Source organism: Lithobates pipiens, unplaced genomic scaffold (assembly GCF_037356315.1).
Source record: "Lithobates pipiens isolate NorthernLeopardFrog02 unplaced genomic scaffold, aLitPip1_a1.2 Scaffold_16, whole genome shotgun sequence".
NCBI lineage: Eukaryota > Metazoa > Chordata > Amphibia > Anura > Ranidae > Lithobates > Lithobates pipiens.
This window is the reverse complement of record NW_027507748.1, coordinates 392,891,759-392,908,738: the sequence shown is the minus strand read 5'-3', so window position 1 is coordinate 392,908,738 and position 16,980 is coordinate 392,891,759. Positions and strand designations below refer to the sequence as shown.

The window sequence follows — 16,980 nt, the reverse complement described above, 5'->3', positions numbered from 1 at the left end:
ATTCGATCATGTGTGGGCTCCATCGGATCTTTGCTGTCCAAAAATCTGATGGACTTTAGAAATAGAACGTTTCAAATTTTTCGGCCGGAACTCCGCCAGACCCAGTTTTTATCGAGAAATCCGTTCGTGTGTATGCTTGTCCGACGGACAAAAAATGACGCTAGAGAAGCTATTGGCTATGAACTTCCTTATTCTAGTCCAGTCATACATCATCATGTTCGAATCCATCGGACTTTGGTGTGATTGTGTGTGTCCAAGTCCGTTCATTCAGAAAGTCCGCCGGAACTCCGCCAAAAGTCTGTTGGGAAGACCGTCGGACCTAGTTCGGTCATCTGTATGCGGCATAAGACTTTTATTCAGAGAAGAAACAGCAGCATCCACTGCTGGTACACTCCACTTCTTAGTGAACTTCTCCTCCATAGGATAGATTTGAGAGAATCTTTTAGGAGGAATAAAATGCCTATCTGGGTGATCCCAGTGAGAATATATAAACTGTTCCAGCAACCGGTGCATAGGAAAAGCGTGTGAACTCTGAAGGCGGTTTCAGTGAACCCAAAGAAGAGAAGGGAGCTTCGGTCGTTTCTGTTAAGGATAATTTATAACCAAAACGCAGTGTTTCAGTGAGTGATTGGATTAACACCCTGGAGCACATCCCAATCCTCTACCATCCCTATGGTCAAGCATGGAGGTGGAAACATTATGCTTTGGGGCTGTTTCTCTGCTAAAGGTAAAGGCTGACTTTGCCGCATTGAGGGGCCAATGGACAAGGACATGCCTTGTAAAATCTTGGATGAGAACCTTATTCCCTCAGCCAGAACACTAAAGAAGGGTCATGGATGGGTCTTCCAGCATGATAATGACCAAAAACATGCCACCAAGGCAACAAAAGAGTGGCTCAAGAAGAAGCACATTAAGGTCATGGAGTGGACTTTCCAGTCGCTAGACCTTAATCCTATAGAAAATGTATGGAGGGAGCTGAAACTTTGAGTTTCCAAGAGACAGCCAAGACACCTTAAGCATTTAGGGAAGATCTGTAAAGAAGAGTGGACCAAAATTCCTCCTGAGATGTGTAAAAACCTGGTCAAGAAATGTCTTACTTCTGTGCTTGCCAACAAGGGTTTCTCCACCCATTACTACGTCATGTTTTGCTTGGGGATCAAATACTTATTTTACTTACTGAACTGCAACTCAATTTGTATCATGTTTTTTTTTTCTGGATTTTTGGTTGATATTCTGTCTCTATCATATAAAATATACCTATGATAAAAATTATAGACCCTTAATTTCTTTGTAAGTGAGCAAACTTACAAAATCTGCAGGGGATCAAATAATAATTTTCCCCACTGTATATATGTCTCTGCATAAATTGTCAGCGCTATATAAACCAGTAATAAACATGTGACCTAAATACTGGCAACAGGGACATTATGGTCTCCACCCTTAGCTTCTTTATATATACAGAAATCCCTTGTGATGTCACTATTTTGCTGTCATTTACTCTAGTGTATACTGAAAGTATAATTAACGTGCAAATAACACCTGGAAATGTATTTTAGAATCACCATACCGATGTTTGACATAACATACATGTCAGTAATTACATACTTGTTGACATGATTCATAAGCAAGATCAAGGTGATGAAAACTGTGTCAATACCTTAAGAATAATTTCAATGGAATCTAATTTTGAAATGCATATCTTTTTATGCTGATCTAATTTCTAGAATGAATACTCCCATTAAAATTTAAGCGGGACCAACAAAACAAAGACATGTAACAAAAGAATGCATGATACTGCCTAACCTTATCTGATTAGCATCAGCTATTGTATTCATTTTGTTACAATGCAGTATGTGAACGATGAACGATGGAAACAGAAACTACCCATATGACCCTGATCAAAAGTTTACATACCCCAGTTCTTAATACCGTGTATTGACCCCATTAACATCAATGACAGCTTGGAGTCTTTTGTGGTATTTGTGGATGAGGCTCGTTATCTTCTTGGATGGTGAAGCTGCCCGTTCCTCTTGGAAAAAAGCCTCCTGTTCCTGTGAATTCTTTGGCTGTCTTGCATGAACTGCACCTTTGAGCTCTCCCCAGAGTGGCTCAATGATATTGAGGTCAGGAGACTGAGATTGCCACTCCAGAGCCTTCACTTTATTCTGCTGTAGCCAATGACTTGGACTTGTGTTTTGGATCATTGTCATGTTGGAGTGTCCAAGTACCGTATTTTTCGGACTATAAGGCGCACCGGATTATAAGGCGCACTAGCAAAGATCGGCTGATAATGGGATATTTCCATATATAAGGCGCACCGGACTATAAGGCGCACTGGATTATAAGGCGCATTTAATGAAACAAAACTCTGATGCGGTACTGTAAGTCAAATTTTATTCAACTCTTTAGCAATAACCATAAAATGGTCTATAACAATAACTCTTAACACTGTTCAGTTAAATACAAAACCAGACACTCACTTTTTCACTTTATTCTTCAATAACTCTTAACACTGTTCAGTTACCGGTGAATACCGTACAAAACCAGACACTCACTTTTTCACTTTATTCTTCTCCCGCAAATCCATCAAATTCTTCATCTTCAGTGTCTGAGTTTAACAATTGGGCGATTTCGGCATCAAGCACGCCCGTATCCCTCTCATCATTCTCATCAGTATCCGAGTCAGTCTTGTTGCTGTCATCGGTACCGGTACTTAGCTGTTCAGTGATAATTCCGGACTTCTTGAAAGCTCGGATTACACTGGTGACTGATACCTTCGCCCAGGCATCCACGATCCACTGGCAGATAGTGGCGTAACTCGCCCGGCGTTGCCTCCCTGTGTTGGTGAATGTGTGTTCGCCTTCTGTCATCCAATGCTCCCACACAGCTCGCAATTTAACTTTAAATGACCTGTTGACACCTATATCTAGTGGCTGCAGTTCTTTGGTTAATCCACCTGGAATGATGGCAAGCACCGAATTAGTTTTCTTCACTTGGGCTTTGACAGTATCTGTCAGATGGGCGCGCATGGAGTCACAGACCAATAGGGATGGAGATTCGTGGAAAAAGCCACCCGGTCTCTTGACGTAAACCTCTCTCAGCCACTCACTCATCTTTTCCTCGTCCATCCAGCCCTTCAGGTTAGCCTTGATGATGATGCCAACCGGAAACTTTTCTTTTGGCAGAGTCTTCCTCTTGAAAATTACCATGGGTGGTAGTTTCTGGCCATTAGCCTGGCAACCGAGAACTACAGTGAAGGATGACTTCTCGTTTCCTGTAGTGCGTATAGATACCGTACTGGTCCCTGTTCTCTCGACAGTACGTTTACAGGGATATCAAAGGTAAGGGGGACCTCGTCCATGTTGGTGATGTGCTCTGGCCGGATCTTCTGTTCATTGATCTTGTTCTTGCAGTAGGTACGGAAAATGGCCAGCTTTTCTTCGTAATCCTTTGGCAGTTGCTGTGACATAGTGGTTCTTGTGCGGATAGAGAGATTCCGCCTTTTCATGAAACGGAAGCACCAAGAGGGACCTCCTCGAAAGTCGTTGATCTCCATGTCGCGTGCGATCGCTGTTGCTTTGAGTCGAATAGAGACAGTAGAGACACTTCTAACTGCGGTTCTCTGTTCAATAACCCACTGTTCAATTTTGTCCTCCAACTGTGGCCATCTTGCTTTGTTTCCTCGGAAACTCAGTTTGGTCTTCTTTACCTGGCGCAGGGCATCTTCTTGCTTCCTCCACTTCCGTACCATTGATTCATTAATGTTGAATTCTCTCGCAGCTACTCTATTTCCATGCTCTACTGCATGACTGATAGCCTTCAGTTTGAAATCCGCATCATAAGCATGTCTCTTAACAGGAGCCATTTTTGGGGCAGCGGGTATACCGTAGAAAATTAACGAATGAATGCGCACACCTCCTGACTAAGATGGCCGTAATGCCCAATCCAAGCAGTGCAGCTTCCTAGCTTTGGTAATCCCACGAAGCTGCACTGCTTGGATTGGGCATTACGGCCATCTTAGTCAGGAGGTGTGCGCATTCATTCGTTAATTTTCTACGGTATACCCGCTGCCCCAAAAATGGCTCCTGTAAAGAGACATGCTTACGAAGCGGTTTCAAACTCATCGCTATCAGTCACGCAGTAGAACAACCTGAGAGAGGTTTACGGTACGTCGGTTTACGGTAAGAGACCGGGTGGCTTTTTCCACAAATCTCCATCCCTATTGATCTGTGACTCCATGCACGCCCATCTGACAGATACTGTCAAAGCCCAAGTGAAGAAAACTAATTCGGTGCTTGCCATCATTCCGGGTGCATTAACCAAAGAACTCCAGCGATGTCAACAGGTCATATATAAGGCGCACCGCATTATAAGGCGCACGGTCGATTTTGTGAGAAAATTTAGGCTTTTAGGTGCGCCTTATAGTCCGATAACGTGGCCCCCTGTAAGCTCAGTGGACTATGCACCCGCCCAGAGGGCGCGAGGGGAACATGTGGCAGCGATGGGATCATTGGATGGCTATAATCCTGCAATGCCGGTTCATGCGACACGTCCTCATGTCCGCATACACCCATTGGTAACTATATCTCTATATGCATGGAGACATATTTTTGCTTAATTTGAAATATTATACCTATATTTATTTCTATATTGTCCAAAGTTTTTAATTAGATATTTTGACATTCCCCTAGAATATAAATCCCCCTGAAGAGACCGGAAATCGCAAGGGTCGAAATGCATCAGGGTTTTTCATGTGGATACATATATTACGAATACAATTGGCAAACCATGCTTGTACATAGAGTCTTTTGCTATGAGTGATGTTCCATGTTTGTATTTGTCGCACTACCTATATGGATGATGTATTATTGTTCATTTGGAATTACTATTGTTTGTCAAATAAATTATTTTTTTACATCTATTATTCTCATACCAACTCTCTGCTGCTAAAAAACCCCTGGGGAAATTTTCTTGTGTTTTTGTTGTATACTTATGGGGTATGCAGCTTTGGGGGCTCCCTTATTGTGTTATACTTTTTCTATTTACATATACCAATTGGGTGGCTAAACACCCGCTTCCTTTTTACATACAGTAACTCAAATAACCACTCGTTACAACTAAGGTATGCAGAATACCATCTAGAAGATTGGAAAAACGTTGCCTGGTCTGATGACTCTCTATTTCAGCTGTGGCATTCAGATGGTAGGGTCAGGCATAAACAACATAAAAGCATTGATCTATCCTGCCTTGTATCAACAGTTCAGGCTGGTGGTGTAATGGTGTGGGGGATATTTTCTTGGCACACTTTGGGCCCCTTAGTACCAATTGAGCATCGTTTAAAGGCCACGACCAACCTGAGTATTGCTGCTGACCATGTCTATCCCTATGACTACAGTGTACCCATCATCTGATGGCTACTTCCAGCAGGATAATGCACCATGTCACAATGCTCAAATAATTTCAGACGGGTTTCTTGAACATAATGACCTCCACAGTCACCAGATCTCAATCCAATAGAGCATTTTTTGGATGTGGCGAAACATGAGATTCTCATCATGGATGTGCAGCTGACAAATCTGCAACAACTGTGTGATGTTTTTATGTCAATATGGACCAAAACCCGCTAATAGCAAGGTGTACCTAATAAAGTGGTCGGTGAGTGTATATTGAGTTCATTTCTGAACAGCAATTACAGTTCAGCAGATGTGTAAAGTGCACATTACTGGCTTGTTTAATCAAGCTAAGAAAACCATACTAAAACCATATTAATAAAGAAAATATGTCAACACAGGAAAAAATGGCTTTGCTAATTTCCTTTTAAAAAAATGATACTTCCCTGGTTGTCATTGTCTTCATTACTTTGTGACCCTGCCCTGGACTTCAGTTGTTGAACACTTTTCCTGGGTTAGAAAGATTCACATGCAGGAAACTAGCAAGTGTGTGCCATTTGTTTATGGTGCTGCATTAGAGAAAACTGTTACTTTTGTTTAGCCCTTACAGTACAGACAATGCCATATGGTCAGGGCTGAGGCTCACAGTTCCAGCTGGTATCTCGTCCATTGCGAAAATGTTTAGACCAGGGGTCTCAAACTCAAATTACCTGAGGGCCACAGGACAAGTTTTCATATCCCATGGGGGCCGCATGCAAACTTTCAAACTTCAAAAACAACATTACACTAGTATATACAGTGGTAGTTACTGCTTGCTACCAGTCACTGCTTACTGCCAGGTGCTCTGCAGAAGCCAGCAGGACCCACAGGTCAGCTGCCAGCTTGTGGGTCCAGCTGGGAGCTGGCTGTGGACCTGTGGGTCCTGCTGACCACTGACCTATGGGTCCTGCTGACCTGTGGGTCCTGCTGGCCTGTGGGTCCTGCTGGCCTGTAGGCCATGGCCAGCAGGACCCACAGGTCATTGGACAGTGGCCAGCAGGATCCCACAGGTCAGAGGCCAGCAGGATCTCACGGGTCAGCGTCCAGCAGGACTCCACGTGTCAGCTTCCAGCAGGACCCCACAGGTCAGCGGCCAGCAGGACCCCACAGGTCAGGAGCCAGCAGGATCCCACAGGTCAGGAGCCAGCAGGATCCCACAGGTCAGGAGCCAGCAGGACCCACGGGTCAGCAGCCAGCAGGACCCACGGGTCAGCGGCCAGCAGGACCCACGGGTCAGCGGCTAGCATGACCCACAGGTTGCTTGGCAATGTTACCAGATGCTTGGAAGTGTTGCCAGATGCTTGGCAGTGTTAGCCAGCAGGATCCACAGGTTCGCAGCCAGCTTCTAGCAGGATCCACAGGTCATGAGCACTTGGGCAGCTCCCAGTGGTGAGGGCTATTTTTGAGGTTACTGGATAGGCATTGGGACAGGGTAAATGAGGTGTATTGGGGGAAGATAGATGGGATGATCATGTTGGGGTCAGCTGGGGGTGTCAGGGTCTCTCTCCGAGACCTCAGTGATAGGCCGATGGCAGCTGCCAGCTCAGGTCCTCCTCCTTGCACGCGGAGCCAGTGAGTCAGATACAGCCATGACAGTGCCCATGAAGCAAGTATTTGGAGTTGTAAGTTGTATCTTTCACCGGGCTGTCTGAGCCCGCTGCTCTCCAGACTCCACCCACCAGGTGCAGGGAGCTTGAGCGCGCAGCCATGGACTAAAACTCCCAGAAGCAGCAGCGGCAGACGTCACTGACGTCAGCTATCCCCAACTTTCTCTGAGTCCACCAGGAAGAAAAAAAAACATTGTAAGCAGGCGGCCGCGGCGGCCATTATACCTGTGCGGCTTACCAGGAAATGTATCAGTATCCTGGTGGACCAGTCCTGCGGGCCAATTGTAACCGCTCCACGGGCCGTAAATGGCCTGAGGGCTGGTACTTTGAGACCCCTAGTTTAGACCTTCTATGAATGAAGGAGATATGGATGAATGTTAAAATCTGCCGTTCTCCAATCACAATATGCCTTGCATTTTGTGAAAAGAATGCAAGACGTTTTCTCAATGGATGAGGAGTTAAGCGGGCAGTCTTAAGCAGTAAACACGCTTTAAAAAAGGTCCACACTGACCACTGTACTTGCAGGCACTAGAGCAATTGATTCTCAAGGTAAAAATAAAACAACTGGACTTTCTCTCTGTAGCATGTTTTGCTATTCTAACCCCACAGGGACTTAGCAGCCCATCCAGCCTTTCATCTATAGTGGATAAAAGCAGGTGCACAGTAAAAGGGGGAGCAGGGGGAGCTGAGCTTCGGAGAGAACAACTTGAATTGCTTCAGCCCTTGTACTGTGAGGATGAATTGCTCTTCAGTACATGCAGTTATATAGGTCAGTTGTTTCTCAACCTTTTTTCAGTCATGGCATGATTTCAAATTGTACACAATCTCGGGACACACCAGTCTGAGTGCTAATTCACACCAGGAGGTGCATCTGAGTGTGTGCACTTTTTGTGCATTCCGACACGGTGCATTTTTAAATGGGCTGCGCTATGCATGGGGAACATGCAAAAAGGTGCCAGACCAAAATGCATGGTATTGTGGTGCCATGCATTTTAGTGGGTGTGAAAGCACGCACATTAGCTAGAAGCATGGGGGTGCCATTAAGATGTACTGGAACCTGCATGCGTCTGCAAAGGGCAGAAAAATTTTGTGCACTGTGGGAAAACTAGTGATTTTGCAGGCAATACTGCACTGACATTGTGTAAGAAGTCCTAAAATGTCGTTTGTGAGAGTTCAGTGGTCTGTAGGTCCTAAATCCTCTCCCCACAAATCTCCCTCACCCTCACTCCAAAATGCCTCCCCCAGCACAAATTCCCCCTCTTAACACAAATTACCCCTTTTAGCATAAATCCCACATCCTAACACAAATCCCCTCTCCCCAAATCCCCCTCCTAGCACAAATTACCATCCATCCCCCGTCCAACACAAATTCTGTACACCCCCTTTAAAAGCCACCCTCCCAGCACAAAACCTCTCATGCCACCACATCCTTCTAATCGATACAGAAAGCAGAAAGAGCTGGGAGGAGGTGCAGGCTGCGCTACCCCCCAAGCTCCTCTCCCTCCTGTCAGTATACAGGAATTAAAACAGAACACACTTAGCCCTTGTACACACGGTCAGAGATTCCGACAACCAAATCCGTCGTATTTTGTCCAACGGATCTTGTCTGAAACTGTTGCATACACACGGTCGGACAAAGTTGTCGGAAAATCCAATCTTTCAGAACGTGATGACGTAACATGATCGGAGTATGTCCGATCGGAGCAGTTTGTCGGAAAATATTTCCAGCAAGGTGGAAAATTTGGACCGACGGATATTCCGACGGAAACAGTCCGATGCATACCACACACAGTCGGAATATCCGACAAACCGCTCCGATCGGACACATTCCGACGGAATCTCCGACCGTGTGTACAAGGGCTTAGATTGGAATGTACAGTGTTTGATTACCACCCTCTACCCCAATTTCTGGACAGGAGAGCAGTCTGAGGTGGGGGATAGGGGGCAGTAATCAAATTCTGTTTACTCTGATATTAGTGTGTTCTGTATAACTCATGTATACAGACAAGAGTAAGGTAGCATAGCCCGCACCTCCGCCAAGCTCTGTCCTCCTTTCTGCTGCTACCTCTACTCCTGTCAGAAACCCAGAAAGCTGTGCGGGCCGCCCGACATATCCTTAGCAACCAATGATGTCGTTGGTTGGTGGGATGCGTGCACCCCAGTTCAGAAACTCTGAAATAGGTCAGTAAGGGCTTATTTTAAAATGTGTTTACTACTTATTAAAAATATGTTAATTTTTTAAAGTCCATTGCCTTGCCACAGATCTACATTAAAATATAAACTCCAGCCATTAGCCAGAGACAAAGAAGGGTTAAAGTATACATCTTTGTAAAGTACCAATACCTTCCAATTTTCTAAAATGTGAAAGAGGGACACCTTTGAGTAAAAGTATGTAAGCAAAGGATACACCCTCAGTAACATGGACCACAACAAATAAATAAGCAAAAAATTTAATTACTTCAACTCAAAAGTTCTTTTCAAGTCTACTTCTTTTACATTGGCTTTTCAAAATAATAATTACAAAAATGTAGAGGTTGAATGTTTAAAGCCCCAACAACCATTCTTACATATATAAATGTGGGTACATTTAAAATTATGTTACTTTTTGTAGCAATGGAATATGCGTGGAACAGTCTAGAGATAGTGCTTTTAATACAAATGACAATTGCATACAGTTTAAAGAGGAAGTAAACCCTGATGGGTTTACTTCCTCTTTTTTTCCCTGCAAAGGTAAAGCATAATGGACTACTATGCATCGCATAGTAGCTCATTATGTGTCACTTACCTGACACAGGAGCCAGCGAAGTCGCCGCTGATCCCTGTAGTCCGCCGCGTCCATCTTGCTGGTGGCGTCTCGCAGCTCCGACCAATGACAGCGGCGAAGCCGCGATGATGTCACTCCCGCGCATGGGCACGGGAGTCGCGTCTCGCAGCTCCGACGCTGCCATTCGGCGAAGCCGCGATGACGTCACTCCCGCGCATGCGCACGGGAGTCGACAAATTAGGCAAATCCATTCTTGGACTTGCCGCATTTAGTGCGCCTGCGCGCCGCTGTCTACGGCGCATGCGCCGTAGACAGCGGTGCCCATTTTCGGGCAAATATCTCCTAAACCATATAGGTTTAGGAGATATTGCTTGGACCTACAGGTAAGCCTTAATCTAGGCTTACCTGTAGGTCAAAGTGGTTTGAAGGGGTTTACTTCCTCTTTAATCACACTGTATCATTTAGCCTATGCTTTTTTTTTTGAGGGATTGGAGTAGGGTGCAATCCCCTATCATGTGTTAATTCATTTCAGTAATTCAATTTAAAACATGAAACTTATATATTGTATAGATTTATTACACAGAGTGAAATACATCAAGAATTTATTTCTTTTACTTTTGATGATTATGGCTTACAGCTAATGTAAACACAAAATTCAGTATCTCAGAAAATTTGAATATTACTGTTAGAAAAGTTTTAAATGTTTATTGTGTGACTATTAGAAAAACAATATTCCTGAGATTGATTTTTAAAACTTACTTCTGAGCACATTGTTGTATTAACTTGTTGTATTGATGAATGATTATTCTATGGCTCTATGGAGATATATTGAAGGAGGAGAGTGGAGTTGGAGAAAGGTGTCTTAAAGGGACCCGCACCTGTGCTGAGATTGCCTTAAGTGTTCCCACAAAGAAAGTGAAGGAGGAGTGAGGATCCATAAAGAGGAGCCTTAAGCCGCGTACACACGAGCGGACTTTTCAACGTCCAAAGTCCGACGGACTGAGTCCGTCAGACTATTCGATCGTGTGTGGGCTGCAACGGACTTTTGACTCGCCAAAGTCCGAAGGACTTTAGAATATGGAACATGCTTCAAATTTTCCCGACGGAACTCCGCCGGACCCGGGTCCCTTCGAAAACTCCGCTCGTGTGTGTGCTATTCCGACGGACTAAAACCGACGCTAGGGCAGCTATTGGCTACTGGCTATGAACTTCCGTATTCGAATCCAGTCGTACGTCATCACGTTCGAATCCGTCAGAGTTTAGTGTGATTGTGTGTGGCCAAGTCCGCTCCCCCGAAAAGTCAGTCAGAACTCCGTCGGAACTCCGGCAGAACTCCGACGGAACCCCCTTCGGAAGTCTGTCGGACATAAGTCCTCTCGTGTGTACGGGGCTTTAAAGAGACCCTCACTTATATGCTCTTGTCCCCTCGCCTTAAGGTAAGGGGCCATTACTTACTTAATTGTGTGGAAGAAACACTGGGAAGCGGCCACTTGATCTGCATGCACATCCTCTGTTATAGAAAAGCACCTTGCACTTTAAAGAGACTACTCCCCCTCTTTTTTTGGACTTTTGGGTTTTATTATATTTTTATATACTTTTTTATATACACACTCTGTTCTACCAGCTCTGTAGTGTGTTCACTAATTTGCTTTACAGTGTATTTATTTACTTATACCTTTACCGATTGAGTTTTTTTTATATATATACCCGTAATAGATCAGACCCGTTCATCCCTTTGGTCAGTATATCTGACCACAAACTGCAGTTTCATATGCACATTTGTCTTTGGAGTATATTTTCTCTTGTAAATATTCTTTCAATTTTTTTATATAACTGGCACCTTATTTAGATAATATTTTATACTATTATTCATTTGATCATCCAACACCGCTGAGTGTTAGCACCTCTGTAGTGGGTTTATAATTTATCGCTGTGCACTTTATATCCATTCAGCATTCTGTTTACGATATAGACTGATATTTATTTTGATATGGTCACTATTCTAATGCTATTTAAGTAGATATTTCTTGGTTTTGACTCAACATATTGGAATAGCTGCACTTTGTTAATGAGCACTTGGCACTTTTTTCCATGGGAAAGTGTATTTTATAGATAGATCTACATAGTTTATCACTTATAGTATTATATGCATAAGTTGCCTCTGGCGGGCGTTTATTTATTTTAATATTATTTTATTTTATATAAGTGTTACTAAATTAGATTCTAATACAACTATATTCTACTTATTCACGTATGCACTACACTGTTTGGTGTTAGCACCTCTGTAGTTGTTTTTGCAGATTGTCATTGTACACTTTTTTATATATATATATATATATATATATTTTATTTTTATTGATTTTTTCTCTTCTCAACATCAGGCCATACACAATTATCTACTGTACACTCAAACATTGTCTGTTTGGAACTATCCATGCCCTATTTTGTATGGGGATTAGACAGAGGAGGAAGTTAGATAATCCCCTTTGATTTATTGAATTAGAATAGTGCGACACCAATTCACTGCATACAACTTGTATTGTTTTGTCTTAACTAACTCCATAGTAAGTTGTAGGATGACTAGGTTTAACTATATATGATAGCATAAGATTGTACAGGAAACCTGGATAGCCAAAATAAAGTACCAGTCTGTACCAGACATACTATCTATGTTTCCTCAGCCAATAGAAGCATAGAGGTAGTATTCTTGTAGGGTATGAGGAGGGGGGAGTCACATTCTTTTGTGGGACTCTTACTGCAGCTTTTGTCTTGTAAGCATGTCTCCCTTTTGTGGGCCACATCAGAAATAAATTCTCTTCTTCTCAATACATCTGGAGTTTTGACTGATCACAAGAGAAGATTCCTAACAATTACATAAGACCAAAAAAAAGGATTTTTAATACAGAAATGTTGGCTTACTGAAAAGTATGTCGATGTACAGTATAGTATGCACTCAATACTTGGTCGGGTGTTCTTTTGCATCAATGTGGTGTGGCATGGGGGGCCATCAGTCTGTGGCACTGCTGAGCTGTTGCAAAAGCCCACATTGGTTTGATAGTGGCCATCAGCGCGTCTGCATTGTTGGGTCTGGTGTCTCTCATCTTCCTCTTGGCAATACCCCACAGATTCTCTATTGGGTTTAGGTCAGGCGAGTTTGCCGGCCAATCAAGCACAGTGATACCATAATCATAAAACTAGGTATTGGTATTTTTGGCAGTGTGGGCAGGTGTCAAGTCCTACTGGAAAAATCAGCATCTCCATAAAGCTGGACAGCAGAGAGAAGTACGAAGCTCTCTAGAATTTCCTGGTAGAGGGATGCACGCTGACTTTGGACTTGATAAAACACAGTGGACCAACACCAGCAGATGACATGGCTACCCAAATCATCATTGACTGTGGAAACTTCACACCAGAACACATGCAACTTGGATTCAGTGCCCCTCCACTCTTCTTTCAGACGCTGGGACCTTGATTACCAAATGAAATGCAAAATTTAATTTCATCCGAAAAGAGGACTCTGGACCACTGAGCAACAGTCCAGTAATTTTTCTCCTTAGCCCAGGTAAGAAGCTTCTGACGTCTCTGGTTCAGGAGTTGCATTACACAAGGAGTGTGGCAGTTGTAGCCCATGTCCTACATACATCTGTGTGTTGTGGCTCTTGAAGCACTCCTTGTGAATCTCCCCCAAATTCTTGACTGGCTTTTGCGTCACAATCTTCTGAAGGCTGCGGTTATTCCTGTTGCTTGTGCAACTTTTTCTACCACACTGTTTCCTTCCACTCAACTTTCCATTAATATGCTTGGATACAGCACTCTGTAAAAAGCCAGCTTCCTTAGCAATGACCTTTTGTGACTTGCCCTCCTTATGGAGAGTGTCAATGACTGTCTTCTGGACAACTGTCAAACTGTCTTACTCATGATTGTGTAACCTACCAAACCAGACTGAGAGATCATTTAAAGGCTCAGGAAACCTTTACAGGTGTTTTAAGTCAATTAACTGATTTGAGTGTGACACCATATGTCTACAACATTGAACTTTTGCACAATATTCTGATTTTCTGAGATACAGAATTTTGGGCTTTCACTAGCTGTAAGCTATAATCATCAAAATTAAAAGAAAGAAATGATTGAAATATATCACTCACTATATTACTGTGTGTAATGAATCTATATAATACATGAATTTCACTTTTTTAATTGAATTACTCAAATAAATTAACTTTTTGATGATATTCAATTTTTTTTAAATGGACCTGTATTTGTGTTATTCCTAAAGACTAATTAAATTAAATTAAGTATCAATTAATATTACTAAAGTTTTCTCAATTACCTGCCAAATTTCACATCTTTGCAGGATGTAATAACAATGATGCCAGAGACAGCAGCAAGAACCCCTTGGACCGAGGAAACTATTCTGAAATGTAAAGAAAGGAAAAAAATTAGTGAAATAAAGGAGTACATTTTCACTTTCATTCAGTTAAGGTACCCAACACATGATAGTCTCATTGAAGTATTCAGTCAATTCCAGTTGAATTGAAAAACCTAGATAGCTGTCTCTTGGCTGATCACTCCCGTAAGTCAATGGTGTCAGGAGTTCCTACATAGTACCTATTGTAACCATGCATGCTGGACTGATTTAAACAAGTGCTCTTGTGGCAAAATGGTCCCATAGACATTAGTTGGCCTTCTCATATCTATGACCACCTTAAGTGAAAGCCATCTAAACTACATTCTTTTTAGACTGTTGTAAGAAACTTGACCTTGAGGAAACCCATACATATAATTTTTAAATTTTGCATGGTAAGTTAAGCAACACAATTGCTTGATTTTAAGTAGCTAAGTAGTAGAAATGTATTTTTGTTGGTTTCCTACACATCAATACTACGCAAGAGATTTACCAACCAGGGTCGGATAATCACCGATTCCCTACTCTATAGAAGCCATTGTTTTCTATATACTGCACTGATGATGGCCCACAAACCTAAATCAGTTGTGTGCAGTTTAGATAAGCACGTCATAAAATCTACACTGAACACTGCATTACCTTTCCACCATGTCAGTGTAAAACTTCATGGGAACCGCTCTGACCCCATGACATATGTCAAATTGTTAATGGGGAAGATAAGTCTTCCCTGACTGCTTAACCAAACTGAATTAACTGAAGGAAAGCTCTTGTATAACATAGTTACATAGTAGGTGAGGTTGAAAAAAGACACAAGTCCATCAAGTCCAACCTATGTGTGTGATTATATGTCAGTATTACATTGTATATCCCTGTATGTTGTGGTCGTTTGGGTGCTTATCTAATAGTATTTTGTAGGGCTGAAACGATTAATCGATATTATCGATAATAATCGATAATGAAAATCGTTGTCAATGATTTTTCATAATCGATTAGTTGGTCCGCACCATGCGATCCGCAGAGCGGTCCGTGGCCTTAGGAAAGGTTAAGGCTTCGGCCTAGCTCCGGAACGGGCGGCCATCTTGGTACACCCAGCGGCCGCAAGCTGCGCACTGACGTCACCCCCAGCGCAAGTTGTTCAGCCTGTGTCAGCCCAAGTGAAGGGATTCTGGAGGAGTCACGCTGAATGCCTTGCCTGCCCTCATTCAAAACTTCTTTTATGCAGGTACCACTACATCTATTACCTAATCTAACCTAATAACTAACTACTATCTATTAGATAGTAGTGAGTTATTATGTAAGACTATCTAAGCCTTTCCACTTGCTCGGCACAGCCACATTGTTTATTTAAATAAAAGGTATAACACTATCTCCCCCCAATAAAATGCAGCTTATTACAAGCATAAAAACATAGCATATCACTGATGATTTGCGCCAATAGGTGTCATCCCGGGACTCATCATGGCGGTCTGTTTGGAGGAACTTTGATCGGTGGTGAGCTTACTATGTTTTTATGCTTGTAATAAGCTGCATTTTATTGGGGGGGAGATAGTGTTATACCTATTATTTAAATAAACAATGTGGCTGTGGGGATAGTGTTTTTTTTTGCTGATCCGAAAATTGATCCGATCCGTGACTCTGATCTGAGGAACGATCCGATCCCTGAGTTTTTTAATCCGTTGCACCCCTAGTCCGCACCTTCCCCCCTGCCGGTCTGTTAGAATCCTGTGTATCATCCTCCTGTGTCCTACGCATGCATCTCGTCCACGAGCACGCAGCTACGCCTGCTCGCATTCTCCACCCAGTTGACACCCCGCCAGCAACGTGCCTGCGCTGCTTTCGGCTCCTCCTCCCCCCTCTACCCAGCAGCCTTCCGATAGACCCGCCTCAGAGTGCAGGCGCGGCAAGCCCTCGCCAGGCCACTTTCCAGCGCTGCCGTGACTAGAGGTTGTGCTCTGCACATGCGTACATCCATCTCCTGGCTTCGGGGTGCCTTCACGCCATTCGGAGGAGTCGGCTGAGTCACGTGTGGCGGGTCCGGACTGAGACTTCACCCCACACCACCCAGAACACCGAGGAGGAGCCACTGTCACCACCATATTACCCTCCTCCTGTACATATTACCCCCCGTAGATATTAACCCTCCTGTACATATTACCCTTGTGCATATTAACCCCTCCTGTACATATTAACCCCTCTTGTACATATTACCCCCTGTAGATATTAACCCTCCTGTACATATTACCCCCTCCTGTACATATTAACCCCTCATGTACATATTACAACCACCTGTACATATTACCCCCTCCCTGTACATATTACACCCTCCTGTACATATTACCCCCCCTTCTGTACATATAAGCCCCTCCTGTACATAATACCCCCTGTACATATTAACCCTCCTGTACATATTACCCCTCCTATGCATATCACCCCCCTCCCTGTACATAATACCCCCCTATATTACACCCTCCCTGTACATATTACCCCTCCTGTACATATCACCCCCCGTACATATTATCCCCCCAGTACATATTACCTCCTCATGTACAAATCACTCCCTACTGTACGTATTACCCCCTCCTATACATATCACCCCTCCATGTACATATTAGTCCCTCCTGTACATATCACCTCCCTTCCTGTACATATTACCCCCATACATATTACACCCCCCTGTACTTATTACCCCCCTCTGTACATATTACTCCCCCGTACATATTACCCACCTCCCCTGTACATATTAACCCCCCTCCCTGTATGTAGTACACCCTCCCT

The 16,980-nt window shown here is 43.4% G+C and overlaps 1 protein-coding gene across 1 annotated transcript in view; it reads right to left on the bottom strand.

Moving 5' to 3' along the window:
• Window positions 1-16,980, bottom strand: part of TLCD3A (TLC domain containing 3A) — an 83,953-nt gene that overhangs the window by 22,038 nt on the left and 44,935 nt on the right. The window contains exon 2 of the mRNA XM_077482293.1: window positions 14,131-14,214. Coding sequence (XP_077338419.1) covers window positions 14,131-14,214 — 84 coding nt within the window. The remainder of the gene's footprint in view (window positions 1-14,130; window positions 14,215-16,980) is intronic.